Genomic DNA, 13,863 nt, shown 5'->3' with positions numbered 1-13,863 from the left:
GGAGATGAACATGCTGTTCACCTGTAGCTCTGCAGTATAATTTTCATATCAAGTGTTAATGACAGGTAACCTCCCTAGAGATTTATTCATTCATTTTCTTCCAGGTACAGCATATTAGCCAAAGACTTTTCTGCACAGCCACTTTGCCATGATGTGAATTACAATTAACGCTAAGCAGCCAGGGGTTGTTTGTTAGATTATTAGAGCCAGTGAAGCTGAATGACTCATTCTATGCTATTTACAGAAAGAAGGCAAGCAATTCATCACAGGCAGGTGTTAATGATAGGCTACCTGGATCCCTATAGAGGAACGTCGACTCTTAAGAAACTCCTCTGCTTTTGTCACTAAGATGGCCTTGTCACTGGTTCGTATGGAGGTGCTCTGGCTGTCAGACGTGTGGCGCTGTGCAGCTGCAGTTTCCAGGGCAAGGTTCATGGCCTTGTTGCTGTCCAAACTGTCGGTGGAGTTGTACATCCCCCGTGCGTCCTGTGGCCATGGGGAGATCCTCTGAGTCCGGCTGTCGTGATATGCATCCTGGGTGGATTCTGTGCTGCTCTGTGCCGTGACTGAGATCAGTGGCTTGGAAGTGGTACGAGGGGGTACCGGTGGTGGTGTTTTTTTGTAACTTGTGTAAGTTACAGCTATGGAAAGTATTAAAAAAAGAAAAGAAAAAAGAAAAAGAGAAGTCAAGATTAATCTGATGGAACCTTCACAATAGGAATCACCTTAACTTTAAGATTATGCTATTTAAAAATGAAGATCGTGCAACATAGCACTCTGTGAACCTCGCTATTAGTTGAAAGTGTCTCAGAGTCAGGTGGGTATCCACAGCAACATTTCTTTTCAACCAGGAAGCAAGGAGTAGAAATGGGAGTCCCAGATTAAGGTGAAGAAGAAAGATAGTTAGTAGGATTTGTGTGTTAAGGCTTGTGCTGGGTAGGTGCACACTGGGGCTTCTGAGGTTGCTTCCACATACATAGGGTAAAGCTGATAAGAGAAATAAAGAAAGATTTTTCCCCCCTCTTGTTATCACTTGAACTGTGGGCTCTGTATTGATACAGTGTATAAAGAAAATAGCATCAATATACTGGAAAAAATATTATTCAGAAGCTCCTAATTTACAGTATGCCACACTTTAATCTTGAAAAATACTTCCAGGTATACCGGCTGGCATTAGGCAAGATTGGCTACTTACACAAGAAGCATCTTTTAAAAATATCCACAATATAGTTAATAAAGGGAAATTCCAGGCATGCAAAAGATGTTAAAATATATGCAAAGCTACTAGATATTTGGACAAGCAAAAACTACAAGTAATACCAAAAGCAGTGACTTTTTATCTATTATCCTGCAGTGAGCCTTAAATCCTTAGAACATGCATTGAAGGGGAATATACTTAAATGTAGAGAATATGGAAATATAGATCTAAAAATGGGTCTGAAACACTGTGAGAACTGGATACACATGAGCAGAGCTAAGACTTTTAGTCTGATGAGCAGAGCAGGTTTGAGGCTGGTTTAACATAGATTCTGTCTTGCAGCAAAAGGCTCAATAAAACATCCAAGAAAGCTCTACAGATGCAGAATTGTGCCAGTACTGCTTCCTTACAAAATTTTAGAGCTTTCATGGAGATAGACATTTATTCATTAATATCATACATCTGAATTTTCTAATTGTCTAAGCACACTATACTTTTTTAGTACTAATAAGAGCATTTCTGTTACGGAAGTGTTTTTTCCCCAAAGCATGTATAATCATAATTCATAAAATAAGCAACTGATAAAAAACCCACACTGTGATACAGCTTTCCATATTCCTGTACAGGAAAATCAAGTCCAATTAATTTCTTCCATAATTGCAGGAAGATAAAGAAAATTATGATGTTTTCTCATATTAATAATGCTGAAATAGTGTACTGTATACTTGCAGAGGCCAGGATAATAAATGACTTAAGGAAAAGGTTTGCTTTTTTCTGGTGTTCTTAAATGCATTGGACATTGCAACAATGATTCAGGTAACCTCGGAATTCGGGATACTTGCATCCAAAAAGGATTCTACGATAGTTCTTCTTCCTATTATACAAATATCAGCTGATGAGCAATGAAGTCAGAAGCCTCTGCAGCTGTGCTTTTTGATATGAGGCTATGGTGCAGCTTTCTGGAGAGACGAGGCCAGTTTAGGAATTTGCTAATACCTGGGACTGCTGAAACTGTATGGCCAGGCTAGCCTATGGGAAAAGTGAGCCTAGAGAAAACCACGCTTAAGTTTTGATTTTTTTGGTCATACAGAAAAGACAGCAAGGCAGAGCTAGGAAGTGAAAACCTTCATCTGAAGCACATTTTGAATTACTACTGATGCCACTCAATTCTGTTAGAGATTTAAAAAGTCTTGCTCTGAGCTAAATTGCTCTAACAGTGAAACACGTGAAAACACACTCTTCAGATTCTGAGACCATGTGCTTCTCTTGAAGTGCTGCTTTGTTGTCCTATCACCAATCTTATCTCCTGTCAGTTTTGTAACCAGCAGCTAAGAAGAAAGAAAACCCCAGTATTTTTCAGACGCTTTAGGGAATACAGAAAGTTCATGAAAGGAGGGAGAGGCTGTAGAGCTTGGAAATTAAAGATGGTGTTTTATGAGCTCAAGCAGTGGCTCTAAGGAATGTCTCCACTAAGAAAGTTGCCATAATACTGCTTCCTCACTTTCCCCCTGCAAATGTAGATGCCAGCGATCAAAGTGCTGGGAAGCATCAGAAATAGAGACAATGGCGTGTGATAGGGTGAGTGAACTCCAGAACAGGAAGCTATTTTTACCTGTAACATAAGACAGGTTATCACTGTTATAACTAATTTACTGGGTTTTATCGTCTGTCTTCATGCACAAGAATAGCAGTGAATAATGAAACATATGGTACATGTGATAATGAAACATCACAAGCAAGTATATCCCTACTACTCGAGCAGCAGATCACTTCTCTCTCTAATGAATATAAATGTTAAACTTCTTTTGAAACCCTTCATAGCTAATTTAATCTTCATTTACATTTCTAAAAAAGAAAAAATTATCCTTGTGGCAAAACCAAAACAGTCACTTCCCTTTTTTTTGCCTTTTTTCCCCCTAGGACTGAATATTTTATTCTGGAAATTTCTGATTGTTTCAGTAGAGTGACATGTCTTAAAGCTACCAAGTATTACAGCTACTGCAGTATTCTGGCAAGCATTTAATCGTGAGCACTAAACAGGAATTAAAAAACCTGTGGATTTTCAACAAGGAGAAGAAACGAGGAGAAAAACTGAAAGTCTGTGAAAAACTGGCTGCATATTTACAGTGAAATATGGCAGGAATAAATGTGATTAATTTCTAAGCTACAGTCACAGAGATCAAATATTTAGCAGGGAATAAAAAAAATCCATCTCTACACAGTTAATGAGTTCATATCTGGAACAACAGTTTCAGAGCCACAGAAATCTGGCACTAATTGGAGACTGTAACAAAATCAGGTAAGAGGATGGAGGCGTGAATTTGCAAGGCAAATCTTGCCACCAAATTCTATTTGCTTTAATCACTCAAGCGGTTCTAGTGAAGTAAATGGGATAACTTAGATGAATAATGTGATCAGGACTTGTCTTAGATAAACTTGGTATGTGTTGCAGATTTAAAAGATGACTACATAATAGACTAGGGGCTACATAATAGATAAGAAGAATATCTACATATTAGATAAGGAGAAAAGTAACCCTGTAATCCGTAGTTTACTGTTCATGCTTGCTCTTAGGTCTCTAATAAGTAAGTATTGGCTTAAGGTCTGAAAGCATGAAGTTTTATGTCACTTCCAATTATTTTTTTTTTCCATTATGTCTGTGAATGTTCCTATTATCAACAGTAATGTCTTTTTCTATCACGTCCAGTTCTTGGCCCTAGCAGTTGTACATACCATGCATTATATATGGGAAGAAACATTTCATTTTTCTAACAGAAAATGGAGTTTTCATTTGTCATCCCCTACCTACGCTGATGGACAGGAGCTCCTGTCAGCTTTACATCATTTGGTACCCTGCAACTTTTATTTGCCTTAGTGGTTATTAGTTCAAAGTGAGCACATAAACCCCCCTCAGCGCTGTTTCATGTCTTTCCCATTTCTTGGGCCACCCTCCTACAAAATCCAGAGCTGTGGTGGGTTTTGCTGTCCTTGCAGGGGAGGCTGGTGCTGGGCCATGCAGCCCTGGGGTGCTAAGAGCTGGAGAACAACAGTGCCTGAGTAACTTCATCCAGGGAACTGGTGTTAAAAGCTGAACTAGGAAAAAGAAATCTGGGGTGGAGGATCCTTGTCTTCAGCCACAGCAGTACAAGCTGGGTGTCAGAGGCAGCAAAACATCTGGGGATGAAACACAGCGTGAGGACAGGGGTGTGCAAAAGCAGAGCACCAGGAGGGCAGAGCTGTCACAGTGTGACTTCAGCCTGATTTAAAGTGTGGCCTTCAGCAGGAGCAGACATGCTTCATGTTTTGACATATATCAATCCTGGATTGATAACAATTCTGTTGTTTCTGTGGCTCACAGAAGATGACCAAAGATTTCTGATTTCTTTCATTTCCTTAGTAGTTTTAGTCTGCATATGCTGGGCACTCCTGATATTTCTCTCACCAGTCCTGCTGCTGAGGAATGAGGCTCAAGCAAAGTAAAAGCAACAGCCTTCTGCCACACTGTTAATTAATTTGTAAAATCTAAAGCTGCTCTGAAATGCAAAGAAAAAGAAAGTAGATGGCACAAGAGGTAAATTTATCCTTATAATGTTTAAGCTAAACACAGAAGGAATTATGAAAAAGAAACAAATTTTCCTTCCAGTTCTATTCGAAGGCTACCTTAATATAGAAAGCTGAATTTATTTTTTGCCTTTTTTAATAAAATGGGGAAAATATTTTTTTGAGCTTATACGATAGTCTGTCTCCATCTGTTAGCTTATGATCATCAACCAAAAATGATAAAAATAGTAAAAAACCTCTTCTAATTCTAAACTATACGAGTTCTAAACCATTTTAATCAAAGTATTAACTGTTCAGGTACTTGCCCCACTTCAACATAAATGTGCAATTGGCTCGACTGGATTTCCCTTTGAGGAGGAAGAGAAATGGAGAGAAACCAAAATGGTTCTGTGCTCTTCATAGTGGGTTAGATTAAATGATGATGAAAACCAGGTACAAATTGTTCAGGAGAAAGGAGCAGGTAGCAATGCAGCATAACATGCATTAATTTGTCACTCAGGCAGTAAAAAGTGTAACACATCAATTTGTTTTTGTAAGGATCACTGCCTTTATGTAAAGACTGCAGTGCCTGTTTATGCCAGGTCCAGTTATTTTTTCCTAACACAACTTATATTTGATAACTGCCAGATGACTGTCACATATGCAAGTTTGCCTGTCAGTGCTGAATTTAGCACAGAGATGGCTACAAGTGACCTGTTCTGTAAAATGCATTAATTTGTCTTATGTGCTTTGTGATCCCAGTCGGGAAGCGCCAGTCAGAACCAGGCATTATGGCAATACTGCAGAGTAACCAGGAAAACAGTCCCAGCACTGGAGAACTGGCAATTCGGTGGTTTGGATATATACAATAAAAATCCAAGGAAAGTGTTCTTGTAATTCATAAGTAACAGTTTTTTTTTTTTTTTACTTTAATTAATATACCTGGAAGTAGACTAGCCCTCTTAATCTATACTGCATTTAACTAAACTTGCTTAAGGTTACTGTTGCTACAGCCATAGAAATCAGTTACCCTGCCCATATTTCAGTGCCAACACAGTTCATACAAGAAATAAAATGACTAAAATAATTCCATTTAGATATGACTTCAGGTTATCCATAGAGATTCACAGAGAAAAGGCAGAAAGAGAAATGTGATGTATTTGATGAAATATCAGTGGCCGTAGGTGACATTCTGAACACCTTTCAAAAGGCAGCCTTTTCATAAATCACTGCTGTCAGTCCATTTGCAAGATAGAGTCATCTGAGGGGTTCTTACAAATCAGTGTAACCACTAAGCACTTAGTCAAAATAGCATTATTTAGGTTGAGATCACAAAGTTAACTGGATGATGAATTTACATAAGAGCACCACCAATTAAAGAAAACAGTTGTCCCTTATGACACACGGCAGGAGTAAACTGGATTTTCTGTTTTGTAAGGAGGTTTATTCAGAAGGAGGATAATTGCTCTGCTGGGAGTGTGGAGCTGCCCTGGAGGCAGAGCTCCCAGGGGTATGTTGCTGCAGGCAGACAAGGTTTCTCTGCGTAACCACAGCGCCAAGAGAAACACGGTGCAGGCTCCCAGGCTGATGCTGGATCTTCTGCTTTGCACAGGGAAGGTGAATGCTAGCCCTGAAACCATTTCAGGAGAGGAGAAACAGGCTTTCTCATAATGAAAGGCTACAGTTAAATCTAATCCTGTATGAAAAGACCACTCAGTTATTGGTATAGTCTTTTGACCATCATGCATACTGTTCTAGCCAAAGGTTTCTACATGGCTGTCCTTGAAATGCCCCGAAATCTCTTCACTATGTTCCATCGTGGTCACCAGGACCTCTGAGCTACACTTCAAGTAAAAATGTATGTATGGACGTGTAACAGTTACTTCTTGAAACAAAGAATGATGAACAGTAAAAGACCATTAAGAAGCCAAAGGAGACTTTTGAGGAAAAAAATCTCAGCCACTCAAGGAATTTCTATTTCCCACAAAAAGAACGAACTCTTTGATGATTTTTCTACCAAGCCATGGATGTCAAAAATAGGAATACAAGTCTCTATTTAACACAGAAGATGCTGGGACACATCTTTTTACATATGCCTCTTGTCAACTTCCATTATACACTGGTCTCCAATGCCAAACAAAACTAAAAGGAGACTGTAGGATCAAACAGGCCAGTTCAATTTTTACAAAGCAAATCTGACTTTTAATAAAGTCAAATTTTGAAGTATTAGAAAGGAGGTTCCTTCCTGGACCAGTAATTTAAAGTTCAGTCATAATAAGATGACTTAGAAAAGCTTAGTTTTGGCATGTATAGATTCTGGCTGCTTAACTAAGAAAAAGTGATCAGCTAGAATGAGGGGAAAAGGTTAAGGAAAATTAGTCTGTTCGGATCCAGGTCTGCTGTTTTCGATGTGTGCCATCAGTGGCCACCTCAAAGACCTACATCTGTGATTTGGGGTTTACTTTCTCTTTTCAATGCTGGAGCAGTGTGTGCTCAGGCTCTGCACGGAAAAAAGCGTTTTGCTCCGTGTCCAGACCCTAGGCAGTGCTAACTGAATGTAAATTCAAGTCCTTCAAAGTACTTCACAAACACACCCTCTTTGCACTTCAATTGAAACATTGGCTGTATGTGAGCATAGGGTAGGCGAGGAAGTCACATTGTGCTCTCCTACGGTCTGGCCTCTCGCAGCCCTTTTCTTTGCTGCTCCCTGCATAGGCCCACACCTCCGCTTGCTGCCCTGCTAGTGAAAGATCCTGTCATTTCTGAGGGCTTTCCATGTTGAAGAGTTTCTCCATTTGTAAGGTTATGAGAGTGGTTTTTCGTACTGTAAGAGTACTCAAACATCGCAAAAACAGTCATTAAAACTTACCAATGTCATACTGTGTTTGCAATTCAAGAGAGAATTTTAATTAAGCTAATGCTTTTACTCGAATCCTGGACAGACTTCCCTCAAACATAATGAGATACATTAGCTATTAACGTATCTTCCTGCTTCTTCCCTTTTCTCATTGAGCCCTCCACAACGAATCCTAGCTGGTAAAGGGAGCGGGTAGGTAGTTTCTCAGTAGAGTCTTTCTGAGCTTGGACATCCATGAAAAGAACCCTGTTTCTTGCTTTCCAGATTAAGCAGTAAGAAACAGTGATACATTCACAGTGATATTTTTGTAAGGTATTTTCTTGGAAAGACTGCTTACATGCAGGTGAGTTTTATCAGCACAGTCTATATCACAGGTCCTCAAACTACGGCCCGCGGGCTGGATACGGCCCCCCCAGGGTCCTCAATCCGGCCCCCGGTATTTAGAGACCCCCCGCCGGGGTTGGGGGGGAAACCAAGCAGCCGCAGACGACTGCCTGCCACTTCATCCGCGCGCCGGCCCCTGGTTAAAAAGTTTGAGGACCCCTCGTCTATATGATGGGCTGCATTTTATTTAAACCACATAACCCAAAGCATTTTCTGTGTGGCAGGTATCTATAACTTCCTAATCTTTTTTCCTGATGGGTCATTTTACATGTACTATGTTTAGGTAAACCTGGATATTTGTTACACCCCAAAGTCAGATGTTAATTGATGGTCTTATGTTGCCATAGCCCATGGGGGCAAAATGCTGCATGTATCCTGTGCCAGTTTTTTAAGCAGGGTCTTTTAGTAACAATGAATTATATCATACCTTCAAGACAGTATTTCAGAACTATACATGGGAATCCATCTCACCTCATGTTAGCCACTTAAAAAACAGTCATCCAAGTCTACGTGAGTTGCCTGATCTCTTTTAGAATTACTGGGAGAAAAATAAGCAATTCTGGGGGCAATTCTTACCCATCTTAGATGCTCATTTTACCACAAAATGAATCATCCTATGCAGGTGCCTACTTTTCTCCATCAATCGTAACAAAAATCAAGGACAACCAGCTTAGAACAGGACATCTAATTTTGAAATGCCTACAGAGGTCAGATAAACTCCAACCAAAAGCTTTGCCCTTGTGACAGCACTGGTAGGACTCTGGTATGCATTGGGACATAACCTCTCCTGTCTTCCATTACCTGTGTTCAATGAAAAGGTGGGAGCTTCATCTCCTTTGCTCCACACCCCCTGTGAGCTGGCTGTTAAAGCAAGCCTGAGTGGAATTTGCTTGCATTAATGATGGAATCTTAATTTCCTGCTCCTTGATCCCTTCTGCTCGAGCCACTACATAGCAGCTAGTAATAGCTTTGCCCAAGGTCTTTTTGTAGCTCCACAGAGGTATTAAAAGCAAACCCTCAGTATTTCTGTAGCTTTAAATTGACTGCACAGTTTTAGGCACTGGACTAGACTGTACTGTTAATCTCACTCACGACGCAGATACTGAAGTCAGTGCAGTCAGACCAGTTCACACAAACTCAGGATCTGGACCATTATCATAACATAGGCAAAATTTGTGCTTCTTATATTTGCCTTTTTAAAACCTTTTTCAAAATATGTCACTGTAGACAGTGCTATCATATGAATCCCATATAAAATGCTATTTTTTAAGCAGCATCTGTTTCTGACATCTCACTGCTAAAGAGAATCTCTATAGCACTTGTGAAAAAAGACTGAAATCATTAGCATGGCACATAACCTCAATCAGAATTTAGTGGGGTAAGGCAAAATGACTGGAGGAGTTGTTTTTCTTTAAAAAAATCTCTGTGTGCATCAGGTTAGATGAAATATTCAGAGTAGATCAATTTAGCCTTAAGTTCTGTACATCTATCTGATTTTGTACAGAAAACTAACAATTAAGTGCAGATGCGACCACTAAATTTGGAAAAAAATGGAGTCTTAAGTATACAGTACAATCTCCCAGGAGGAGAACAGTATAAAAGGAATTACTGTAATCAAGTCATTCAGTGCGTAAGTTGTTACCTCCATATTGAGGAAACTTAGGTCTGTAGGCAGCCCATGTTACGTAAACGATAAAATCTGTTTTGACAGTGTAATTAATGTTAGTCTCAAAACAGAAATGCAAATCAAACAAGACATCAAGATCAGGAACTGTAAGCCTTTGCCAAAGTTAAGAGACATGTGGGCAACACAAACCTCATGGATTGCTGATGGACTAGTTACAAAGGGTTCTATTTTAGATCAGTTAATTAGTGAGAAATTATAGCCTAACCAGCATCCTGTCGATGGTATGGCAAAGTGCTGACAGCTGTATTGCTCTTCTAAATAGCTCCTATGTGCCTCCAGAATACTGAAGTTGCATTAAAAAAATGCCATCTCAGTTTTTTGGTTGCAGGAAGGAAAAAGGTACCTTTAACTATACTCTGTTTTATTTACAGAATGTAGGTGCAGCTTTTCAGGTGTAAAGGTTACATTTTTCACATCATCAAAACAGAAAGAGACAAAGAGAAAAAATTGCTCCAAAAGCTGAAAGTCACTCTTACTGGGCTACTCTTTTCACATTGAAATAAACCAGAAAATTTGAAAACGTTTTTCAATAGATTCAAACCAATATTGCTGTAATTCTGTACTTAAAAAAAAAAAACCACAAAAAACCAATTGCCTTGAACTCCCACATACCTTTGTCAGTCAAGTCAAATAATTTCCATCAGCCTCCTAAACCCACTTATGGTCATATTATGTAGGCTTATCATTGGTTTTGTTGGTATATTTTCTATTCTTATTCTTACAGTAACTATGTGCAGCTTGTGATTTTCTTTAACAGAGAGTAAGGAATTCTAAACTGAATGGGATGAGAAAAACCGTTTGCTTACTTAATCTTAAGGAAGTGTTGCACAGTAGAATAATTTTAACAGTGCATTATGATAATGGCCCTACATTATAGAATGTAAGTGATTACAATATATTTTAATTAAAGATAATTTAATACCTTTAAATCATTCTTTTAATCCACAGAGAGCTGAAGTCCGGACACAATCTGAGAGTGCACTTTTGAGATTGGCAACAATACAGGCAATAGTCAAATCAAGAAATCATTTTACCCAAGATGCAGATGGAGTTACTATCAGTGTCAAAACCAGTGCTCAGAATGCTACTTGCAGGCTGCCAACCCTGTATTTAAGTGCAGCAAATGATGCTCTTGACCCAGTAAGAGCACGGCCTTCTCAGTTATCCTTGCTTTCAGTGCGACTAGGATTTAATCTTTGGTTTCATCCTATAATGCAGTTTGAATAGGCTCGACTTTTATGTCAGATTTATAAAAGTTAGGTAGCTATACTGTGCTATCATTGTAGGCAACAAATAGGGACATCCAGAGGGCAACTTCTTTCATAGCAGATACCAATCCTAAAGAAGATAAATCACATTTCATTGACTATAATAGGACATTAATGTGACTGCCTTTGACAGCTACATTTTAGATATATGTATTAGGTGAGATGAATTTTTATGACTGAAATCTTTGGGGATTTTTTTTGGTTGTTTTTTTGTTGTTGTTGTTTTTTTTTTTTGTGTGCGTGTTTGGGGGAAGGAGGAAAAGAGTGGAAATATATGTATTTTTCTGGAGACAGAACTATCCCAAAGGATCAAGAAATGCATATAAAAATCATGACTCATTGATAGGTCCTTGATATTCCGTTCTCAGTCTCGGAAAGCCAAGAGATAGGTTACTCAGTTCAAACTCAGTATCTTCCCTAACCCTGTTTGGTTGTCCTCTAGCTGTCCTTGAAGAGTAGCAATGAGTTACTTGCTTGTTCTGATATTTGTGGTTTCGAGTGTGTGTATTTTAATGGACTATATTGTGAGGGTAAACTTTGGCCTTACAGTGAGTACAGAGTTTGCTAGTAAGCATCGGAATGCTGTTAGGTATGTGTAAGACACCTCGCTGTAGGTAGGGGTTTCTTAATTCTGTGTTGGTACACAGTAGGATCCATACACTGTATTCAGTCTGAGTCAAACCCACCTAAAACATCAGTATCTAATGCCTTTCCAGAGATCCTAGGCCCTCCTGCCTAGCTTACAGGTGCTTGCCCAGAAAGATGCAATTCTCTGGTAGGTCCCATGTGGATGTCTCAAATGGTACCAGCCAATTATCTTTGAACTAATCTGAATTTATTGTCATGGGAACTTAGACAACTAGTTTGCACGAAAGCATCTATGTTTAGACAACAATCCGGATGCAAAATCCACACCGCTCAACTAACTTGCCAGGCCAAAGGCTAATTCTCTCTGGTTATGCCCTAGGAATCTTTATTTTATTTTAGTATCTTTATTTTCTCTGATCCTCTGTAAAAAAATCTTTCAAGTACATTTTAAGTATAAGGTTTACCAATTACCCCCTGGGGTAGATCCAAGTCTGAATAAAATTCCTGACACAGAAGTGGAGACTTACATTCAAGCTTATCTTGATGAAACTCCATTTTAGGGAACTGAAAATAGTGGATGGGAGTTGCTGAGAGGCTGCAGAGATGCGCAAGCATCCCAACAGGTTTTTTTATATTAACAAAAAAGAGAATTTGCTGGAAGTAAAACTAAAGGTAACTATAAAAGGTTTTCTCGTACTACTGTGCCTCTCCACTGAAACATAGATATGGCTTTATTTAAATAGTGGAGAACTTTGTCTCTGCCTTCAGGTGCCTCCGTTACTGGGAAGGATTTGGGTGGCAGCTTCCCACTACCATTCTGTTCTCCTGGAAAAGGCAATTTTGCAAGTTAAAAATAATGTCCCTCAGGAGAAGTACATTTGTAAGTGGCAAACATTAATCAAAACGTCCTCGCCACGAGGCAGAACACAGTGAAAGCACCTGAACTGGCCTCCTTAAGTGTCTGATAATACATTTTTGGAAATAGCTTTACTGGCCAATGGATATTCTGGAAGTGGAAGGGTCCCTATAGAAGCGAGACCTGACTTGCCATAAAGGAGTTTATAGTTATTCTGAAGTGTAGCTCTCTTTCTTCACACATAGCCTCAGCTGGCCCTTGTGCCCTTGCTAGGACCCATGGGAGAGGAATTCCCCTGTGGCTGCATGCATTACAAATAAATAAATATAATGCATCAATTATTGTAAAGGAGCCACAGCAGAACACAACTCACACCCCTGTTGTACTGAAAGCATAACAAAGCTGAGGGCCAATTTGTCAGCAAGCAAAACTGGGTCAACTTTAACAGAGTTATGCTTAGTTACATTAACTAATGGACTGAGGCCCTGATGGATGAAATATTACATGTGAGCTAGTAAAAATTAGTGTCAGAATGCAATCAAAATGATGTCTGTATACCCAGCACAGCAAGCATTGTAGTTCCAGTGCACATCTCATCATTATGGTTCCTGACATACATGCCTTCAACAAAACCCAGGACTGAATATATGCAGAGCTTCTGAGAATACTCCTTAAAGGTTTTTTCATTCATGGAGGAACACAGAAGGAGAAGCACCGGCAGGAGAGGGGTCCTGCTTTCTTACTACAAGGAAACATGATGAACTGGTGCTTCTAGGCTCGCCCACCCTGTGAGCTTCCCCCAGCTGCACAGACACACCTGAGGACAAAAACCTCTGGCACCCTCAAGCTGAACAGCTGGGCTGAGATTTACCTCTGTCACTGTTACAGTCTATCATGTCAACAAGGCTTCAAACACTGCCCAGTGAATCACCTTCCTTGCATAATTTTTTTTCCTTATACATACTTGTTTGGTTGTTGTTGTATTATTTTTTTTCTCTGCATAACATGCTACAGAAAATGAAGCTGAGAAAACTGTGAAAACTGATCCCACAGAACAGCTTTGAAGCCAAATTCTGTCAGGGGATGGAGCAGGGGTGTCCTTTTTAATAAAGAAAGAAGCAGCTGTCTGGCAAATCTAATAGGTTACAGAGGAATTATGTCAAGCGCAGAACAGCAGGAGCAAGGGAGAAACACTCATTACACATTTTTTAAACTAACCATAGATGGAGGGCAGTGACTTCATTTTTTATCTTTGCCTCTGCAGATCATCTGTACCAAGGAGAATGAAAATTATGAAAAGCTCCTGGCTACCGCTCCCACTGTTTTCATGCCTCATCAGCCTAAAGAGGCCAGGCAGCCCTGATTAGCACAGCTTTACTCTGTCTCAGGGAATCCCAGACTTACGAACAGTTGCAATGCCCCCTTGGCCATCCTCTATTGAACTCTTTGAACCAAAGTCACCTTCATCCTGGTGACTCCCTGGGC

The 13,863-nt window shown here is 39.7% G+C and overlaps 1 protein-coding gene across 1 annotated transcript in view; it reads right to left on the bottom strand.

Annotated features, from left to right (window-relative positions):
* Positions 1–13,863, bottom strand: part of DLGAP2 (DLG associated protein 2) — a 109,535-nt gene that overhangs the window by 37,210 nt on the left and 58,462 nt on the right. Inside the window, exon 6 of the mRNA XM_027787864.2 lies at positions 292–641. Within this exon, the coding sequence (XP_027643665.1) occupies positions 292–641 (350 nt within the window). The remainder of the gene's footprint in view (positions 1–291; positions 642–13,863) is intronic.

The sequence above is a fragment of the Falco peregrinus genome, chromosome 7 (genome assembly GCF_023634155.1).
Source record: "Falco peregrinus isolate bFalPer1 chromosome 7, bFalPer1.pri, whole genome shotgun sequence".
NCBI lineage: Eukaryota > Metazoa > Chordata > Aves > Falconiformes > Falconidae > Falco > Falco peregrinus.
This window is presented reverse-complemented; position numbering and strand designations above follow the sequence as displayed.